This window comes from Dermacentor silvarum, chromosome 6 (genome assembly GCF_013339745.2).
Source record: "Dermacentor silvarum isolate Dsil-2018 chromosome 6, BIME_Dsil_1.4, whole genome shotgun sequence".
Taxonomy (NCBI): Eukaryota; Metazoa; Arthropoda; class Arachnida; order Ixodida; family Ixodidae; genus Dermacentor; species Dermacentor silvarum.
The window spans coordinates 57,993,946-58,013,296 of NC_051159.1; the positions used below are offsets into that span (position 1 = coordinate 57,993,946).

A 19,351-nucleotide genomic window follows, 5' to 3' on the forward strand; every position below is an offset into this window, starting at 1 on the left:
ATTTTTTATAGTAGCATAATTGATTACTTTCCCATTTGTTATGAAACGTAGCCATGCTGCTTTCATCCCATCAATCTATATGTTGTTTCTTTGATGGCAGCCTGAATCAGATTACATTTTTTTTAAAGTTCACTTGCAGTATCTGTGCATATACTGTGCAGCTTAAGCTAGCGGGTGAAAGTACCTTTGTATACTCACATGTGCTAGTAAAGCAAAGTGCAATCCATACTTCCTTACACTTGGTTGCAACAGCGTGTTGCATTTAAAAGGAATATATTTGTTTGGCTCGGAAGTACCAGAGCCATTGTAGGCAGGTCTTTTGTACATTTCCTTTGTAAATTTGTGTTCTGAACTAGCGTGAGTGAGATCACACTTCTTATTTGTGTGCAGCTTGTGTTCTTACTATACGATAAGGCTGCATCATCATGTTGGATTTAAAAGAGTGTACTATGTGCCTTGAAGTGATATATCTGTGATAGCAATTTTTAAACATATTTTTACTCATGTGTACCTGCTAGGGTAATTCACAATACATTTTGACGCTCATATGTGCAGGTGTAGCTATTTTCCTTGCACTTGGCTGCAGCCGCATGCGGTATTTTAAATAGTACAATGCTCATTGTGCCTTGAAGTGACAAATATATTCTAGTAACGTCTTTTTACACATGCTTTGTACGGAACTAACGCAATTCAGATCACTTTTATATATTCGCAAGTGTACTTTGCTTGCATTTTTATATGCAAGGCTGCATGTTGTAAAGAGTGCAATACATATATGTGTCTGTGTTTTCAAGTGACAAAGCTATTCTAGTCAGGGTTTTAATACATTTCCTTTTTACATGTTTTGTACTGAACGAACACGATTAAGATTATTTTTACATACTCTCGTGTGCAGTTTGCTCGTATTCTCCTGTATAAGGCTGCAGTGTCATGTTGGATCTAAAGGAGGGCAACATGTTTAGAATGACAAAAAGTAGAGCTAGTCATCAGAGATTCATCGCAGCAAAAGATGAGGCGGGGCAGACACAGGCACAAGAGAAAACGACTGAACGTCGTACATGTCTTTACACGGCGTTTGATCTGTCGTTTTCTCTTGTGTCTGTGTCTGCACGCCCAACCTTTTTCTTCGATGAGGGCAGTATATTGCTCTTTTGGCCTTGGAATGAGGAGCCTATCCTAGTCAGGTTATTTTGTCGATTTGTTTTGAAAAGTGTGGTGCAGCATGAGCCCAATTTAGATTGTTTGCACTCGCAGTTTCTATTTTATCACCCATTGCTTTACGATTACCTACCTGTCTGAAAACTTGCTACGAGTATTTTGTTAATGCTATATATGGAAACTAAGCCTTGTCATGTGCTGTGCACACCACCAGTCATTCCACTGTTGTAATGCTTAAAAATCAATAAAGATGAAGCCTACAGTCTTCGAAGTTTATTTATTTTAAAGATACTGTATATGTTTGAGCAAGTAAACCAAGCAGTTGGGGTTACTAGATACATATCTTTACACAGCAGCAATGTACACTAAAACATAAAAGAACACAAGATCGGCCAGAATATAAAAGTGATTTAGCAGCGCTAAAGCAATAAAAGTAAACATCACGAAAGCACACAATACAGATACAAATTAACGTTGTCACATACTATTATTGCAACTGTTGACAGCCTCGTGCAAGATATATACCAAATGGAGGCAAAACAACAATAGCACAGGTGCAGAAAACATCCAGGAGTCACTCAGTTCCGCCTAATCACTTTAACCTGCCATGGCACAGAGCCTGCTGCAGACAAGAAGTAATTTGAAATGTCATCTCTGAGTGACATGGCTGTAGGAGAAGATCGATTACTGCTAGACACTGCAGTCGCTCCAACCGGTGTGATGGCATGCCTCCAATACCCATCCTGTATTTCCTCGCCACACACTGTGTCGCCATAGCCTGCAGGACAGTACGCCGAATCTACCATCAAGAAGTTGTGCAAGCACACTGCTGCCTTCACCATGTCAGTGAGCAGTTCAGGCTGTCCCGTGACAGTGCCTAGAAAAGCCCTCCACCGCGACACGAGGATTCCAAATGCGTTCTCCACGCACCTTCTCGCCCTTGATAGACGATAATTAAAAATTCTTTTCCTTTCGTCCAACTGCCTTCCTGGGTACGGACGCATTAGATATGTGCGCAACGGAAATGCTGCGTCACCTACCATAAAAACTGGCCACCCATTGACTGCTGTAGGGAGCTCCAAACTTCCATGCTCAAAAACTTCTCTAATAGAGCTGTCATTAAAGAAAGCACCATCTGAAGTCCTTCCTTGGGCCCCGACTTCGACAAGAGTAAACCGGTAGTCTGCATCAGCCACGGCAAGCAGAACAATGGAGTAGAAGCCTTTATAGTTGAAATAATCTGACCCGCTGTTATCAGGGCACTGAATTGCAAAGTGCTTGCCATCTATGCTTCCGACTACATTTGGAAAATTCCACTTTGAGCTATATGCCCGGCGAATTTTGTCCCAATCAGCACCTGCTGGGGGCTTCAGGACGAGCGGCGATAGGCAGTCCCATATCGCCGGTAGCGTTTCTTTTAAAATTCCAGCAACCGTTGTAGCGTGCATACAGTAGCTCATTGCGATGTCTTGCATTGAGGCACCTGTTGCCAGAAACCTGGAAAATCACCAATAGTAAAATAAGTTCACAAAATATGTGATGAAAACTTTCTCGAATGTTTAGCTACAATAATCACTTCAACGCCTTATGCATTAAAATTTATAAAACTTCAATAAAAGGGAACAGTGCGCAATAAAAAAGATTACAGATAGGAATTGCTATGCTCAGGTGGCGTCAGAACAATGAACTCACCTCAAAGTCACTGCCAGCCTTTCCGCAGGGCGTATCGGTCTCCTGTGGTTAGGCGCATGCAGTATTCTCTCGTACACTAAGCTCAACAGGTGATCGAACTTCGCCTTGGTCATTCTGCGAAAGCAAGTGTTTTGTGTGAGTCACAATGTTTACATTTATCGCCCCCAACCTTCCACTGCGGGGTATAATGGCAGCCGTAGTAGAGGGCTCCGCATTAATTTCGAGCATATGCATTACAGCGCATGCATTAAAACGCAATCCACGTGGGCGTTTTTTTTTTTATTTCGCCACCACCGAAATGCGGCCTCCACGACCGGGAGCAGAACGCATCGGAGCCATGTGCAAACCTGCCGACACGATTTTTTTTAGCGCTTCCCGTGTTATAACAATGACACTTTTCAACACACATGCAGGTCACAAAGAAAGGCCCATCGCGGATAATGCAGACTGGTGTTAAACAAACAGTATTATCCCTTACCTGAAATACTTAAAGTGGTACTCAGGGTCCACTTGGCGGAGCTCCTGCACCAGCTGGTGGTAGTCGCCGAGTTGAGGGCGCTTGTCAAAAAGCTCTCTTATGTACATGGTCCGCTTCCGTTTTTTGCGTAGCCGACGCACTAGCAATATGAGTGCGATATTCTGGCTGTGAGGGCGAGTTAACGTCATGCCGTAAATGCAGTCAAACAGCGCACAGAGCGAGAAAAAGCGCGCGCAAACTCGGACGGCGCGGGCACATTCTGTCACAAAGCGAGAATGCGCATGCGCCATGGAAACAGCTTATCGCGCGACCTGAACGTCGCCCCCGAGGGCTCCGTGGTCACTGCGCATGCTCAAGGTGAAAGAAGGTGAGAAAGGAGGACAACTCCTCTTTACCGGATGTGACGTAAAAAAAGTTGCTTCTATTTTGCTTTTTTTTTTTTTCCCAGAAAGGTACTCTCGAACCCAGACGCTTGTCTTCACTGTGGTCGCCATATTACTTGTTTTCATTTGCGAACATATTTACAGAAGTTATAATGGCGCTTCTATGGCCACTGAATCTGGCGCAGTTCTGGCGATGTTGTGCGCATTTACAGCATTTGTGTAGGCGTGTGATTAGCAGGTGAAAGTGTCTTTCTGTTCGTGTTCCTTCTGATACGTGAAAGTGGTGTTTTGACAGTCAAAAACAGTCGTAGTGAACCGGCACTACGTTTGTGCAGGTGAGACACTCCTTTCCTTTCTCTGACTTCTGGATAAACGCCTTTTAAGGACACTACACACTTTTCATAACGGGCGGTGCATGCGCTTTTCCTTTGGACGGTGCCGATGTGTCCGTCCCTCGACAGGCAGCAGCTACGCAAAGTGCTGACTGGTGGTGTAGAAGTCACGGGGCGTTTTTTTAGTTACTGGGTGTACGTCGGACAGACATTCTCGCTTCTGCGGCGCTCGGGGTTAGCTAGTCATGCCGCAGTATACCTTTCTCGCGCCTTACAGCGCTCTACCTTCACCATCACTGATTTTCCCGGGAGAGCAGTTGGGGGCCGTAGTAGAGACCGGACCTGCTCTCCTGGAACATTAGGTTCGCTCGTGCTAGGCTTTTCGTGTGCTGCTCCCTGTGACATTTGAAAAGCATTTTTTAAATGGTCCCCTTTGAGTTAAGTAAACGTTCTTCGGCAAAAATCGGTAGGCGCGAGCCGCGGAGCTAGCGAAACGAAAACAAAGCAGGTACGTACGTCCGACGTATACCTAAACACAGCGTTATTATAATCTCAGGTGCTCTCCTGAGGCCTCCGCTTGCCGGTTACATGTGCCCTCATTGAGCAGTTCTTTTAAATAGTCCAATCGTCGCGACGAAAAAGGCGCCCCGCGACTTTCGACTTCTACAACACCAGTCAACCCTGCCGCAGCTACTAGGCAGAAAGTTTCGGTGGCAGGTGAAAGTCTTGATCGGGTAATGCGTTCCCACTCTTTTACCGTGCGTGGAAAAATAGATCATGAACTATTTCGTGCGTGCTAAATTGCGAACCCAGCTGAAGTTTCGAGTCGTTTCATGTTGGCGTGAAACGCCGAAAGCTAGTATGCACAAATTGTAATCGTAGTAGTCATTAACATAGGTGACCTTTAAATTTTTGATGGTATCAGTGGTAGTTGAGAAAAAAAGAAGAACAATTTCGTTTTTTTTTTAACCCACATATGCACATTTAAAAGACCTCATTTACTCGAAAATAGCTTGAAAACTAATATAGTCGACCCCTGTGAGAACTGTCTAATGGAACTCGCTGAGACATACAAGATTAAAGTTCAAACAGAGGTCATATCCTTTTAAAAGAATGTTGAACTTTCAACATAACACACCATTATTTACTGTAAGCTCGATGCCACAAGCTTCATTCTCGTTGCAACTGTCATATAAGTTGTTTTCATTAAATGCTTCGCAGGTGTTCTTGGCACCCCAAACAATGTTGCTCTTGGTATTGTCTAGTGCGAAGGATATGTTCTCAAAGGCTTCTGGATAGTCTCTAGGCTGACGTTATGGCAGATGCGTCTGAGGAACTCCATTATCTCGGTACATTTGCTTGATTTGTGTGCAAATATTGGTCCACATTCTTCAGTTATGAATGTATGTAGATAGCCCATTTTGGGTAACATTATCGGGGAAAAAAAAGGTCGATCTATGTTCGAATTTGACTAAAAGAACTATGATACACATTTTGAATTGGAACTGTATAGATACTTCGACAATTGAAATTAAGAGTTGATTTTCCTACCTAGTGCAACTGCCCCTATTATATTGTTCATAGTTCTAAATTATGTTCAATATAGCTCTAAAATTGTAAGAAGTATGTTCACAAAAGTTAGTTATCGTAAACCTTGCACTAAAAAAAAAAAAAAAGCTGAAGTCACGTTCTGCAAGAAATGCAAATTGGTGTCACTGTCATTTATTCAAGCATACCAGGGCTATAGTATTTTAGGTCATTACCGTAGCCTCTGTCAGTTTCTGGAAACCTTTTGTGATGGAAACGACTTGCTGTTTCTTTTGGGACCAGGATCCGTTTAATAATGACACGGCAGACGGGAGCTTTTTACATGCAACAATGAATTTATACAGACACTTTAGCACGGTACAGAACGTTTTACGTGCCGCGTACTGTTATATGAGTTATAATAGTCCGTCTATAGCAATGTGGCCTAGCACTCATGCACTTGCCGGTGTGTGTCGTCGTGGTGGTGCCCGTGACCGTGGTCACAGCTGCATCGCTGCGTAGTCTGGCACCAGCTCACCTTGTGTGGTGTTGCGACGGCCACGTCCTATGCCGCGAATGGCCTGAATAATGTGGTTTCCTGCTTACTTGGCTAACGTCCACCCCCAATTCTTTGCACATGCGTACGAGGTCTGGCTTCTTTAGCTCGTGCGATCCATGCCAAAGGCACCTTTGTGCTGAGACATGCAACGCAACAACCACAATTTATCTAGGCAGTTGTAAACGCTTGTCACGGCTGTCACCCGTTCGTCGTTGGCGCGAAGTTAATCGACGGGGTATTCAAGCCGGTTGGTCATTCCGTACTCGACCGAACACAGTGAAAGAGTCGGGAGTAAACAAAAAAGAAAACGAGATATTTATCGGCTGATAAATATACACAGATTAATAAAATAAAAAAGACACAAGACAGACTAACAAACCTGAACTTAATGATGAAGACAAGTAAATATGGCGAGCAATTAACAGTGAATATAAACAATGAAACAGCGCGAGGATCAAATACACAAGAATACACTTAACAGTAATTGACTAAAACAAAGTTCAAAAGAAAACAAATGGTATCATACACATGGCCGGGCTGCAGCAGCAAGTCCATAAACCGTGAAGTCGGCGCGCAGAGCTTTCCCGAAGAATGCTGACGGCTGATCTTGTCGAGGTGGGTGCGATTGCTGGGCTGCGTTTCCCGAAAGTCTAGATCTGACGACTTCCCTCAAGCAGGTTGAGCTAACTTGAGGCGAACTACCTTAAGCTTCGTTGCAGACGTTGGTTTGTCGTCTCGTGTGTCAACTAGTTCCTCGGAGTTCCGACATGGCCAGGTGGCCCAGGCGATACTGGACGGCACTAGCCCCCCGACGGCTTCTCAGCAACGCATAGGTTCAGCTTCTAGACTCCTTAGCAGGGCCCAAAACCTGCGCTTTAATAGCCTCTCCTTTCCCTAGATCCCTATGTAGGGGAACTGCCGGTATGCAGAGTTCACCTAAATAATTCATGACTCCTCCCGAAGGTCTTGGCCGCGCCTCTCTCACCATGGAAGAGGGCCGGTAGATTCCCCTCTCTCCAAGGTCGAGCCCTGGCACTGCACCACACGGACGCACGCACACACCTCTGGGTCCATTAATGGCGTGTCGATGTCTCGAAACGAGATGCCACCCCGTGGTGCCACGACGTTTTTGACGCCCGTTAATCGGCATGTCACCTTCTCGAAATTACACGCCGCACAGTGAGGACACCACGTTTTTGGCGGCCATTAATCGGCGTGTCGATGTCTCGAGAGACTATATGCTGCCCCATGAGGACATGTTTTTGGCGGCCGTTAATTGGCGTTAAAGCCACTTGAAAACTCTCGAAAATATGCCGCTCAGTGACAACGCTGTCGGTATTTAGCAATTTTTAGGCTAAAAGACCCAATGTATCTCAAGCACAAAGCCAGGCACTCGCCCTATACCATGTGGTCATGATGTGCAGTGTTGATCCCACCGCTCGCCATCCAGTTGTGCTTCCGAGTTGAGTTAAAGTCGGGAATCCGCCAGGCATGGGGATGAGTATGTCCAGGAGTAGGAGCGAAAGAGAAACGTTTATTTACATATTGAAACAAGTAGTCAGATTCTAGTCGGAGCACTCCCAGTCAGACTGGAGAGCCCCCTTTTGAGCAGTTCGTCTTCCCTAGTTCCCTACACCAGGGAATTGGATGATGTTGGTGCGGCCAATCGGAGCAGTATTGTTACGGGGATGTTGGCAGTATAGACAGAATGTATTCACAATATATGTACAAGCAGAGGTAATGTGGTCAAGATAGCCGACCAGCAACAACACGCAGCAGCCAGTGTCTCTCGATCTTCTTTTCTCTCCTATTATCCTTCTGCAACAGGACACCCGGGTGCTAAAGCGCTGTCTTGGCGCATGTCAGGCGAAGAACTGCTTGCGAAGTATGGCTTCAGCCGCGAAACGTGCACGGTGTCAACTAGCGTCGAACTTGATGACGGATCAAACTGTAACGACGAGATCTCATAACTGACGTCGTTAACTTGATGTAGCACTTCATAAGGCCCTGTGTAGCGAGAGAGAAGCTTCTGGGAGAGACCGACACGGCGCCATGGGGGGTGACCAGAGGAGCACCCAAGCACCTGGGGCGAACTTAACATCGCGATGGCGCCGATCGTACTGTTCTTTTTGTATATCCTGCGATGCCAATAGACGAGATCGGGTGACTTGACACGCCATAGGAGCACGATCGATGACTTCACGAGTGTACTCAGTTGTAACACATGGCACAGAAGGTAGGATGATGTCAAAAGGCAATGTGGGGTCGCGACCATACAAAAGATGAAACGGTGAATATCCTGTGGTGTCATGTCTAGACGAGTTATACGCGAATGTCATGTAGGCCAGCGTGGCGTCCCAGTCGTGGTGATCATTGGAAACGTACATCGACATCATCTCTGTGAGTCTTCAGTTGAGACGTTTCATAAGAGCCGTTCGTTTGTACCGCAGCGGTGGCCTAGCAGTAGAGCATCTGCCTTGTATGCGGGAGGTACCGAGTTAAAATCCCGGTGCCGCCGGGAACCCACCTGTTTTTCGAATGGGTAGAGATGTTCTCTGGCCTCTTGCGTCGAAGTGGGCCTACCGCTCTGCGCAGCTCCAACCTCAAGACACAAGAGTGGGCAGTCCAGTGGGCCCGGGAGGCGGTGACGAGGCAAGGCCTCGAAGTCCCCTCATGGGAGACCTGAGCCTGGGTCGGTAAACTTTGCCGGATTTTAATAAAGTTGTTTCCATCCATCCATGGCCTGGTGCTCGGCTCTCATAGGGGCTAACATCTCGAAAGAGGGCGCAATAGAGATCTCACGAGTGGTCTCTGGGCGCCTCTTGTCCAACCACAGATGGCCTTGTTGACGAGCATCCGCGGGGGCTATGGGAGGCAAGTGCTGCCGCCGGGTACCTACCGGTAAAATAGGTACAAGTGCGCTCACGGCCTGGTGCTTCGCCATTATGGGACCTCAATGCTTGGAAAGGGGTGTTTGTCTTCAACCCGAAGGCGTCCCCACCTAATAGGTGCTTGGGGCACCACATGGGAAATAGCCGCCATGGCTGGAGCGGCCCAAACATAACTTTTTTTCATGCTCACGAGGGTTTTGATGGGAATTCAGGGCGCAGGCCCCTTTCGCAAGCGTATCACCCCTGAAGGAAGCCGAACACCAGGCCGGGGTACGCTTGTGCCCATTTGAACCAGTGGGTGCCCGGCGGCGGGGGGAATCGAACCCACAGCCTTTCGCAGCCGAGGCGGGCACTCTACCACTAAGCCATGTTATTTCACTACTAATACCACTAAGACGTCCTTATTCGTAACCGTGATCAGCATATGCAGAACAGCAACGTTTTGGTTCAAAAGCACGTCATCGATGGGGCGAAGCACATATTCGCCGTCAGGAACCTGTGGCTGTGCAGTCAAAGTGACGTAAGTGACTGCCTCGGGTGACGGCGCACATCTTGAAGCAAGAATAGGTGCAGTGGAGCAGTGCTTATAGCATCGGCAAGTTGAGGCAGTTCCAACTGAAGGACGCCGGTTGCGCAGTCGATGAGACCAAAAGTCCAACCCAAGGATAACATTGTGAGGGCAGTTGTCAATCACCTCAAACACAGCAAAGAGAACAGAATTAGGGCGGCTGGCTATACTTAAACGCGCATTACACATTCCAAGAACAACCAGCATGCCACCATCAGCCACATGAAGCACTTGTGCAGCTGCTGGGGTGAGGACCTTCTTTAAACGTCTACATAGGCTAGCACTCATCACAGATATGTGGGCTCCAGTGTCAACGAGTGCTTGGACAGGTACGCTGTCTACTTTAACGTCAATTACACTTCTCTTTATGGGCATAGACAATTTGCGGCAGTAGTAGTCAATGCAGCACCACCTCCGATGGCTCTAGTTCTTAGTGTTCCAAACGAATGCGGTCAAAAGCTACAGGGAACGAAAGGTGACAAGGTTGCAGTGAACGAATCTGGTGTCCGCATGGCGATGGTGAGCGACTGTACCACGTGTTCCTGGCACGTGTTGTTGGCGCTGTTAGACTCGGCGGAGGGCAAAACACAGCGGGCATTTCCATCAAAACGGTTCAGGTTGGTCGGCGTGCGAGGTGTTGAGGGCCACGAGTTGCGACAGTATCGGGCGACATGACCAATGCAGCGACAGGTAAAACATATCGGCTGGTCGTCTGCAGTTCTCCGCTCAGTCGAGTTGCGATAACGCGGAGCAAAGCATTACAATGGAGCAAACATAGTAGAAGGGCATTCGTTGGCTCTGTGGTTGGCGACAGCACAGACAGAATGTAAACCAATCTTGTCAAGTTCCTGGCGAACGATGGCTTGTATGAGGGGAACTGAAAGAGGGGTAGTGTAAGGCCGACGCGAACAGATAGCTGCGGACGCCATCGCTTCCCGTTCACATCGAACGATTCGCACCACGTCCTTTGATGGCGACGCATGCTGCTGTGTGGGCTGATCATGGCACGTTGACGTTGCGGCAGTATTGGGAAGTCTGGCGAATTGTTGCAGGGACGGCGTCGGCTTTTGGCCTGCTCGAATTGTCGGCACTCTTTGATGATAGCATCAACTGTAGAACAGCTTTTGCACATGAGCAGATTAAAGGCCTCAGCAATTCCCTTAAGCACGTGCCCGACCTTCTCAGCTTCAGTCATGTCGTGATCGGCTTTACAACAAAGCGCCAGCACGTCCTGGATATACGAAACACAGGACTGTCGGAGGCCAGTTCCTGCTTTGCGACAATATTACGGCCGGCTGGTTGGCCAAACAACTCTTTTAACTTCTCTTTGCATTGGTGCCAGCTGGTTAGCTCCTCTTTGTGGTTTTCGTACCACATCTTTGTCATGCCTCTTAGGTACAACACGTTAGCTAGCATAAGCGTAGGGTCCCATCTGTTGACTCCACTCACGCGTTTGTACATAGCCAGCCACTCAACGTCGGCGCCATCGGTCCCACAGAAAGTTCCGGGATCCTTGGATTGCACAACCACAACCGATGGGGACAGCGACGATGACATTGGAGGCAGTAATGACGATCCTGCGTGCTCACCGTCAGTCATGGTGGGGACGGTGATGCGACGTCTACTGCGGAGCTTGTTTCCAGCCGTGGTACCCCACACCTCCACCAATATCTTACAGGGATGTTGGGAGTATAGACAGAATGTACTCACAATATATATACAAGCAGAGTTAATGTGGGCGAGATAGCTGACCAGTAACCACATGCAGCAGCCAGTGTCTCTCGATCTTATTTTCTCTATTATCCTTCCGTAACAGCATTGTTCACAGAACCCCACCTCTGATGTCACCCTTTGAAGCAAGGACGAGGCAATCTGGAAACAAGGAGTTCACATTCCTTCCACTAAAGTCGGTGACTTGGTTTCTTGCTCTCTGTGATGGTTTCTTGCTCTCAGGGTCGGGAGAGTGGCCTTCACGCTGGTCCCCACTTCCACGAAGGGTGGCGGTTGTGGTCGCTTCTAAGTGAGCTTCTTTGTCATCGCGTCACAGCCAGTGTCAGGCCGCGTCGCCAGGTAGGCGGCCACTGATGAAGCGGGTGGCATTGGGGGAAGCACCCAAAGGATGCGCACTGCCGATTTGGGGCGCTTGTTTGCCCATCTCGTTCGGTGTCAGGCACTATAGCTGTCTGGGCGATGCTGACAAAGTGGGTGCCTCGATTTATCGCAACAACGAGTTATCTCAATTTATGTTCTGAGCAGTTGTCTGTCCCTTTAACAAACATTTGACATGGAAACGCTCACAGTTCCATCAGTGACTTTTAGGTTTACTTGCATGCCTGGCTTAGGCTTTCTTGCAGTAACTATGGTCACTTTCATGGCAAATTTCTTTGGCATTGTGGTCGGGTACACCCTCATTGCCCTTTAAGATACTTCTCATCACCATTTGCTCTTCAGCTGTAGGTTTGGCCATACTTGGCTTTCCTTTTGCCGTGAACTTCCGCTTTTTGGAAAAAAAACGGCGCTGTGGTTCGATTTTTCTTTTTTGTGGTATGCTCGATGATGGCTGTGTGTTGCTTGTTGGTGCACTTAGCCTTGTAAGAGCCTCCTCCAGCAGAGGCTCGAACCATTGGACGAATGTTTCCGGCAATGTGGGCTTTTGTAGGTGCCCTCGAATTGCATCGAGTAGCAACATGCAGCGTTCCGAAGCTGTGCTATCACACGTTCCGCGGACTGCTTGAAGAGATGTCGCAGCAGCCATCAGGTTGTTTTCGACGTCGTCTTTGTCATTGCAGTCCTGAGCACAAAAAAAACAAAACAAAAAAAACAGTCCTTAAACTTTTAATATTCCGGATGCTAGACACAAGGCTACATGTGCAAACACCAAAGTTCAGCAATAATCTTGCAGGAGATTAGAGCTGTGGCTCACCACATTCATAACAGCTGATTTCCGCTGTTAAATGCTGTACACTATAAGTCCTGCATGACCCAAGCAACAATTATCTTCTTAATCTTTTGCCACGTGCTATCTTACCATTTCAGGGCTAAAAAATTTGGTAACATTTCATGCATTCTTGAATTTTTGACAGATCCTAAAAAAAATCAAATGCTTCTTCAATTTCTGTGTCGTAGTATACAGTTTACACTGCACTGACTAACTATTTATTACAAGCACGTATGGTGCACTTCTATTTTTACTGGTGCAGAGTCAAAATGATTCTTGCATGTGAAATTTGGTTAAAATCTCAAAGGGGGTGTCTAGCGAGGTTTTTAGCAAGAGGCCATAATTTGGATACATAAAATTATCCCCAAACACATAAAATTATCTTGTGTAAGAGAAAAGCTACAAAATTTTTTTTAATGCTGGCTCCAAACATTTTTGCACCTTCCATAAATGCGACAATTCTGGAGCAGAAACATGTCATCTCACCTGACTAAATGAATAAAAATATGCAGCTGCCTTAACATTTCAATTTTATTTGGAAATTAATGTTGGTGAAGCCCACTTGTCTCTATGAAAAGAATTAAGGTGTCTCCCACTTTTTTTTTTCAAGGTCACTGAATTGTAATGGCACGTTTCAATGAGTTAATTATCATTTACTTCATGTGTGTACCATCATAAAGTTGTACTAAACATTTTTACCATTTGCTTATACTGGAAGTATGCAGTTGTCTTTCTATCACTAAATGAAACGGGATATTTTGCCATTCAATTAATGGCCAATCTATGAAAGCTTTAGTTTTGAAGTATATGTAAATGAAAAAAGCCGGCAGATCCCACGCCCTGTGGGAATCGATGTTATGCGAAACAGTGTGCAGGGAGCCTACCAAGTTAACGAAACGACCACGAGAGCACCAAGACGTGGGCAGCTGTTTCATGACCTACATGACATGCATGTCATGACATATCATTTATGTTCTCATCATACACTCTTGTCATACTATGCCAATTTTGGTAGAAAGAAAGTTAACAAAACAACTATGAGAGCACCAAGACGTAGGTGGCTATATAGATAGATAAAACATAGACAAATGTTCGCATTTAATGATTTTTGGCACGTTAACCTCTGTACCCGCCATGGTTGCTTAGTGGCTTTAGCATTACTTTGCTAAGCACGAGGTCACGGGATCGAATCCCGGCAGTGGCACCCGTATTAAGATGGGGGGGAAATACAAGAATGCCCACGGACTTTGTTTTGGGTGCACGTCAAAAAAATTCATTTTAATTTTAAAGAATTTTTGGATTTTCATTAGATACTAAGAAAAGGTTCGAGCACTGTGTAAATGAAACATCAGTCATAAAGAAGAACCAATAAGACTAATACTGAAGGGCATCATCTCACTCGCTTGTAGAAGTAAAATGTCTTTGAATAAGCATTGTATAAATTTAGCAGCAAATTTATATTTCCTCTCCTGCCATGGCCCCATTCAATGCACTGCCGCCATGCCCGAGTCAAATGCCTTCTATGCTCCTTCTGTAACCATGTCAATCTTTTGTATTGATACAATCTTGACATTTTGTCACACAAACCTGTTCCACCATCCTATTTATGAGGCCATAGTTTCTATGTAACGGAATATTTCGCCACCAGGTGGTACCACTGCCCAATCAGTTGATATTTCCCTGCTTTGTTTCTGTTGAAGGTACTTTTTAGCTGTGGTATCCAAAAAAATTGAGCCATTGGTCACCATGCTTAAAAAATGTACAGGATGTGTGCGTGAAAAGTGGCAGTGACGTGAAGGAAAGAGCAGTGTCTCTTAAACTACACTGTCAGCACTGGTACAGGCCCCCTTCACACCTGATTGTTTTACCCAGAGAGCTTACTTTCTATTTTTTGAAAGAAATGTACTTGATCTGGTGCACTAAAAATGGTCTCATGTTCCCCACAAAAGATGGTTTCTCACAAATGCTGGTTAGACTGATGGCAAGATGTGAGCGTACCTGGTCACAATGTTCCTCTGCTGAAGGCTTGGGTTGAGCACTGTCCTGCAGCTTGGCTTTCACAACTGCATGTATGTGTTTACAGATATGTCTTGCCAGGACATTGTCATTGCATGTGCATGTTGCATTGTGTATGCAGATTCCACACTCCTTGCATGATAGTTGGCAACTATCCTTGCAACGTTTGCTTCCGAGGCATGTGACTTCATAGGAATTTTGAGCTGATTGTGACTTTACACACCACTGACCAGTGCCAGCTGCCTCAATTTCGGAATTGCAGATTTCTTCACCAGCTTTATGTCGGGATTGTGTTTCCTCATAAAATGTTGTTGCTGCATTCTTCGACAGCTTTATAAGCCGGTCAAAGACTTTGTCCCGCACCAATTTGAGCAGCATTGCAATTAGTCTGTCGATTCTCTTGTTGTTTTTGCCTCCAAGGTAGCAATATTTGATGACTCTGTGTAGGGCTTCCAATCGCATATTTGTGTTAATGTTATACTCTTTCCTGTAACATGCTGCCCACACTTCTGCACGGTGGAAGTAATTCTGCATGAAGTAAGTTTTGAATCTGATGAGGCCATTGGTGTCTCTCCCATGGTCATCACAGAAGTCTGAGAAGTCCTCCATGGTGCCCTTGAACATTTCCTCTGTGGGTGCATCCATCATTGTCCTCAGTGCCTGCAGAATTGACAGTGTAAAGGAAAGCAGAAATATAAAATCCTTTTTTCTTTTTTATATTGCCACATAAAAAGAAAAGTCGGAGCCCTTCCACCCTGTGAAGAGGAAAGTCCAGCGAAGCTGGCGCTCTAGTGGGATTTGCTATGTTGGGGTTTAGCTGTATTGGGGACTTGCTGTGTTGAATTTGGCTACAAAATGGTAAACCTACCCCTTCGCTACGTACTCGGGAAAGATGCTTCGGTGCCGGCTCCGAGTAGCACAATGGGGTATTTTTTAACACTTGGACGATGGCTATACAATGCCCGGCTCTGAAAGAACTGGCTCGGCGTCCACGGGCGACGGCGTTCCTAGCGTGTTCCTCACACTTTTCTACGACGTTCCCAGACAAGAGTCCTTGACCAAAGCTCCGTATAGACAATCGACGCTAACGCGAACTCCTCTCACAGCCCACTCCTCCGTTGACCTATTTTTGAAGTACACCGCCAATGGTTGGCGCGCCTCCTGCTCTCCCCCTCCAACGCAAATATTGGACGGCGTGACTTACGTCAACCCCCCCTCCCCGGTCTCCTTTTCATCTGCACCCTCTCACAATATAAAATGCTCGAGCCAATGAGATTTTTTTTTTTTCTACAGCGGACACGACCATCGAAGACTGAGCCCTTAAGAGCTTCGCCGTAAAAAATGTGCACTCTCCACATACTTAATCTGGAGAAATGTGTTTCTTGCTTTTTCATGCTTTTTCATGTAAAGAGAAGGGAGAAGTTACAGCTGCAAGAAGTTGTAAGAATTCAATGAAAGATGGCTTTAAGACTTACGTTGTCAGGTGAAAGCACATGCCTGTTCATAATTCCATGTTACTGCTGTTTTATTTTGACAGCTGGAGGAGATCTTATTGCCTCAGCTAAGACAGTAACTGTATTAGTATTGTACATGAAATTATATGGATCATATCCATGTCCACGATGGATCATAACCATGTCATCAACCAGGTAATAGAGAAATCTGTGGAGTACAATCAACCTCTCTATATGGCTTTCATAGATTATGAAAAAGCATTTGATTCAGTAGAGATACCAGCAAGAGGCTTTGCGTAATCAAGGAGTACAGGATGCATATGTGAATATATTGGCAAATATCTACAAGGATTGCACAGCAACCTTGGTTCTCCACAAGAAAAGTAGAAAGTTGCCTATCAAGAAAGGGGTCAGGCAAGGAGACACATTTTCTCCCATGCTATTCACTGCATGCTTAGAAGTATTCAAGCTCTTAGACTGGGAAGGCTTTGGAGTGAGGGTCAACAGCGGATATCTCAGCAACCTTCGGTTTACAGATGACATTGACCTATTCAGCAACAATGGGGACGAATTACAGCAAATGATTGAACGCCTTAACCGAGTAAGTGTAAGAGTGGGGTTGAAGATTAATATGCAGAAGACAAACATAATGTTCAGTAGCCTGGCAAGTGAACAAGAATTCAGGATCGCCAGTCAGCCTCTAGAGTCTGTAAAGGAGTACGTTTATCTAGGTCAATCACTTAATGGGGACCCTGATCATGAGAAGCAAATTTACAGAAGAATAAAATTGGGCTGGAGTGCATACGGCAGGCATTGCCAAATCCTGACTGGGAGCTTACCACTGTAGTTGTAAAGAAAAGTATACAATCATTGCATTCTACCGGTGCTAACATATGGGGCAGAAACTTGGAGGTTAACAAAGAAGCTCGAGAACAAGTTAAGGGCTGCACAAAGAGCGATGGAACAAAAATGTTGGGCCTAATGCTAAGAGACAGGAATAGAGCGGTGTGTATGATAGAACGGGGATAGGCGATTTTCTAGTTGACATTAAGCGGAAAAAATGAAGCTGGGCAGGCCATGTAATACGTAGGATGGATAACCGGTGGACCATTAGAGTTTCATAATGAATACCAAGAGAAGGGAAGCGCAGTCGAGGATAGTAGAAAACTAGGTGAGGTGATGAAGTTAGGAAATTTGCAGGCGCAAGTTGGAATCGGGTAGCACAAAACAGGGGTAATTTGAGATCACAGGGAGAGGCCTTCATCCTGCAGCGGACATAAATATAGGCTGATGATGATGATGAAATTATATATAGAAAACTTGCTTCTTCATGTCTAGAAACCGAATTGAGATCTTCAATTTTGTTGTAGTGCAAGCTGAATGACAGGGACAACAGGAAAGCACATTTGACAGCCACACGGTGTAAAATCTGCCTTTCTGTTGTATACAAGCATCTTTTGAAATGATGCTACAACAGCAGTTACATTCCTCTGATGGATGGCTATACTGCCAGTGCTTTTTCTTCCTTGCATTCCCTACCCACCCCACGGGAATTCTCTGCTCCTTGATCACTAACTCTGTCCAGTGCAGCGAAAGCTGCAAGTTGTGGCAAAGAATATAAAGGGTTGCTATGATCACTCGGATTTGCAAGAGGAGATATTACACAGGGGGTCTAGTGACTTCGAAAAGTGCAGGCAATTATGAGCACCAGGAAAGTCGCAGGATTTTGGGGAAATTTTTTGTTGAGTGAGTTGTCATGGAAAATGATTGGTTCAAATGACCAAATTCAGTCAGTGTGCAACACTGACTGAATGAAAGCTTCATAGGATCTTCGGGCAAGCTCCCGCTCCCTTCTCTGAACACTCAGCCTGCTTTTGTCATGGCGGCGTCGGTCTACAAGTAGACAGCTCCTGCAGTAGTGATGAAGGGACCATAGAGGAACACATGACTGTATTTTGTGGCTTCTGTGCAGCACATGGTGCTGCCATGTTTGCCAAAAGCAATGATATTGCCGTTCTGTATATAATATGGCTGTTTCTTTCAAATGTTTTAAAAACCTATTAGGTGGTTTAAGGGCCCTTTAATAATAGCATGCTGAAGCATTACATAATCCTTGTTTACCAAAATCCATTTACCATGGCGTGCCTTTTTAGTGTGTACAAAAAAAAAAAAAACTGCTTATCACACACATGAAGCAAAAGAATTCATGCTCTTTTTATCTTATTCTGTTGCAATTTTGTTTTTATTGCAGGTTATCAGCAGCTCATCTGTGCAGTTAACGCAGCAAGACAACAGCAAAGGTGCCGAGCGCTCTTCATGTTTGACATCTTGAAGACGCAATTGATGCTGTCTGCTACACAAATGCCCTGTCATCACTTCTACGATTGCGCCAACCGATGATCACAAGTGCCATGTCTTCATCCTAGAGAAGGTGAGCAGTGTAGCCTTGTAACATGAAACCTCTATGATCATGGCCACAGCATTCTTACATTTTACTCTAGTGGCTGTTCAAATCGATTTTCTAGTTTCTATGTCAATTACTACTTTAATCATCTACGTCGTCATCTACAGTGCCTATTTATATTATTGCATACACATTTCGTTACGGAAGGTCAAGGATTTGCAAGAGGAGATATTACACAGGGGGTGTAGTGACCTCGAAAAGTGCAGGCAATTATGAGCACCAGGAAAAGTCGCAGAATTTTGGGGAAATCTTTTGTTGAGCGAGTTGGTCATGGAAAATGATTGCTTCAACTGACCAAATTGCAAATTTGTGTCAGTTGGTTCCCCACAAAGTTATTAGGCTCTTTGCAGCAACACAAGTCAGCATTTATGCACAATAGTTCAGCTTTTAATCACCATAATAAAAGAATTCATTCATAAATTAAGTGCAGCATTGATGTTTGGCTCAACACAAGTGCACACTTAGCCCGTCTGTGTGCTTGCAAGACACTGCGACCTGGTACTCCGTTTTTTTACATGCAGGGGATAGCTGTATGTGAATTATCTTTATGTTATGGTGGTAGAGCAAATCTGGATCGCGTGATACACACCATCGACATATCGAGTCGTTACCAGCACCAGATACTTAATTCTTACCTGCACCAAATACTTATAAATCGCCTGTGACAATAGCAGCAATTCTAACCTGTGAAATAAATTGCTCAATCAGGCACATTACTTCCACGAGCAACCAAATGACTAATTATTTAACATAACTTCACTATTAAGTTTACTGTTATTTTACAACACATATTGCTATTTACGAACTGTAGCTAGTTAATATGTAAACAATATAGACTTGGAACATTTAACAAATTCTGCATACGGCAATGGTTTTAAGATGTGCGCAGTA

The 19,351-nt window shown here is 45.2% G+C and overlaps 1 protein-coding gene and 1 long non-coding RNA gene across 2 annotated transcripts in view; one reads left to right on the forward strand and one right to left on the reverse strand.

Annotated features, from left to right (window-relative positions):
- Positions 1-1,460: 1,460 nt before the first annotated feature.
- On the reverse strand, positions 1,461-3,553 carry LOC125946242 (uncharacterized). The gene is made up of 3 exons (XM_049668843.1): positions 3,329-3,553; positions 2,851-2,964; positions 1,461-2,655 (listed from the first exon to the last, which is right to left on the reverse strand). Exons 1-3 carry the CDS (start codon positions 3,514-3,516, stop codon positions 1,737-1,739), a joined length of 1,221 nt encoding a protein of 406 aa, XP_049524800.1. The 5' UTR covers positions 3,517-3,553; the 3' UTR covers positions 1,461-1,736.
- Positions 3,554-3,834: 281 nt separating this feature from the next.
- LOC119455515 (uncharacterized) overlaps positions 3,835-19,351 on the forward strand; it is a 42,772-nt gene continuing 27,255 nt past the window's right edge. The window contains exons 1-2 of the long non-coding RNA XR_005192965.2: positions 3,835-4,046; positions 18,248-18,427. This is a non-coding gene — a long non-coding RNA (uncharacterized LOC119455515). The remainder of the gene's footprint in view (positions 4,047-18,247; positions 18,428-19,351) is intronic.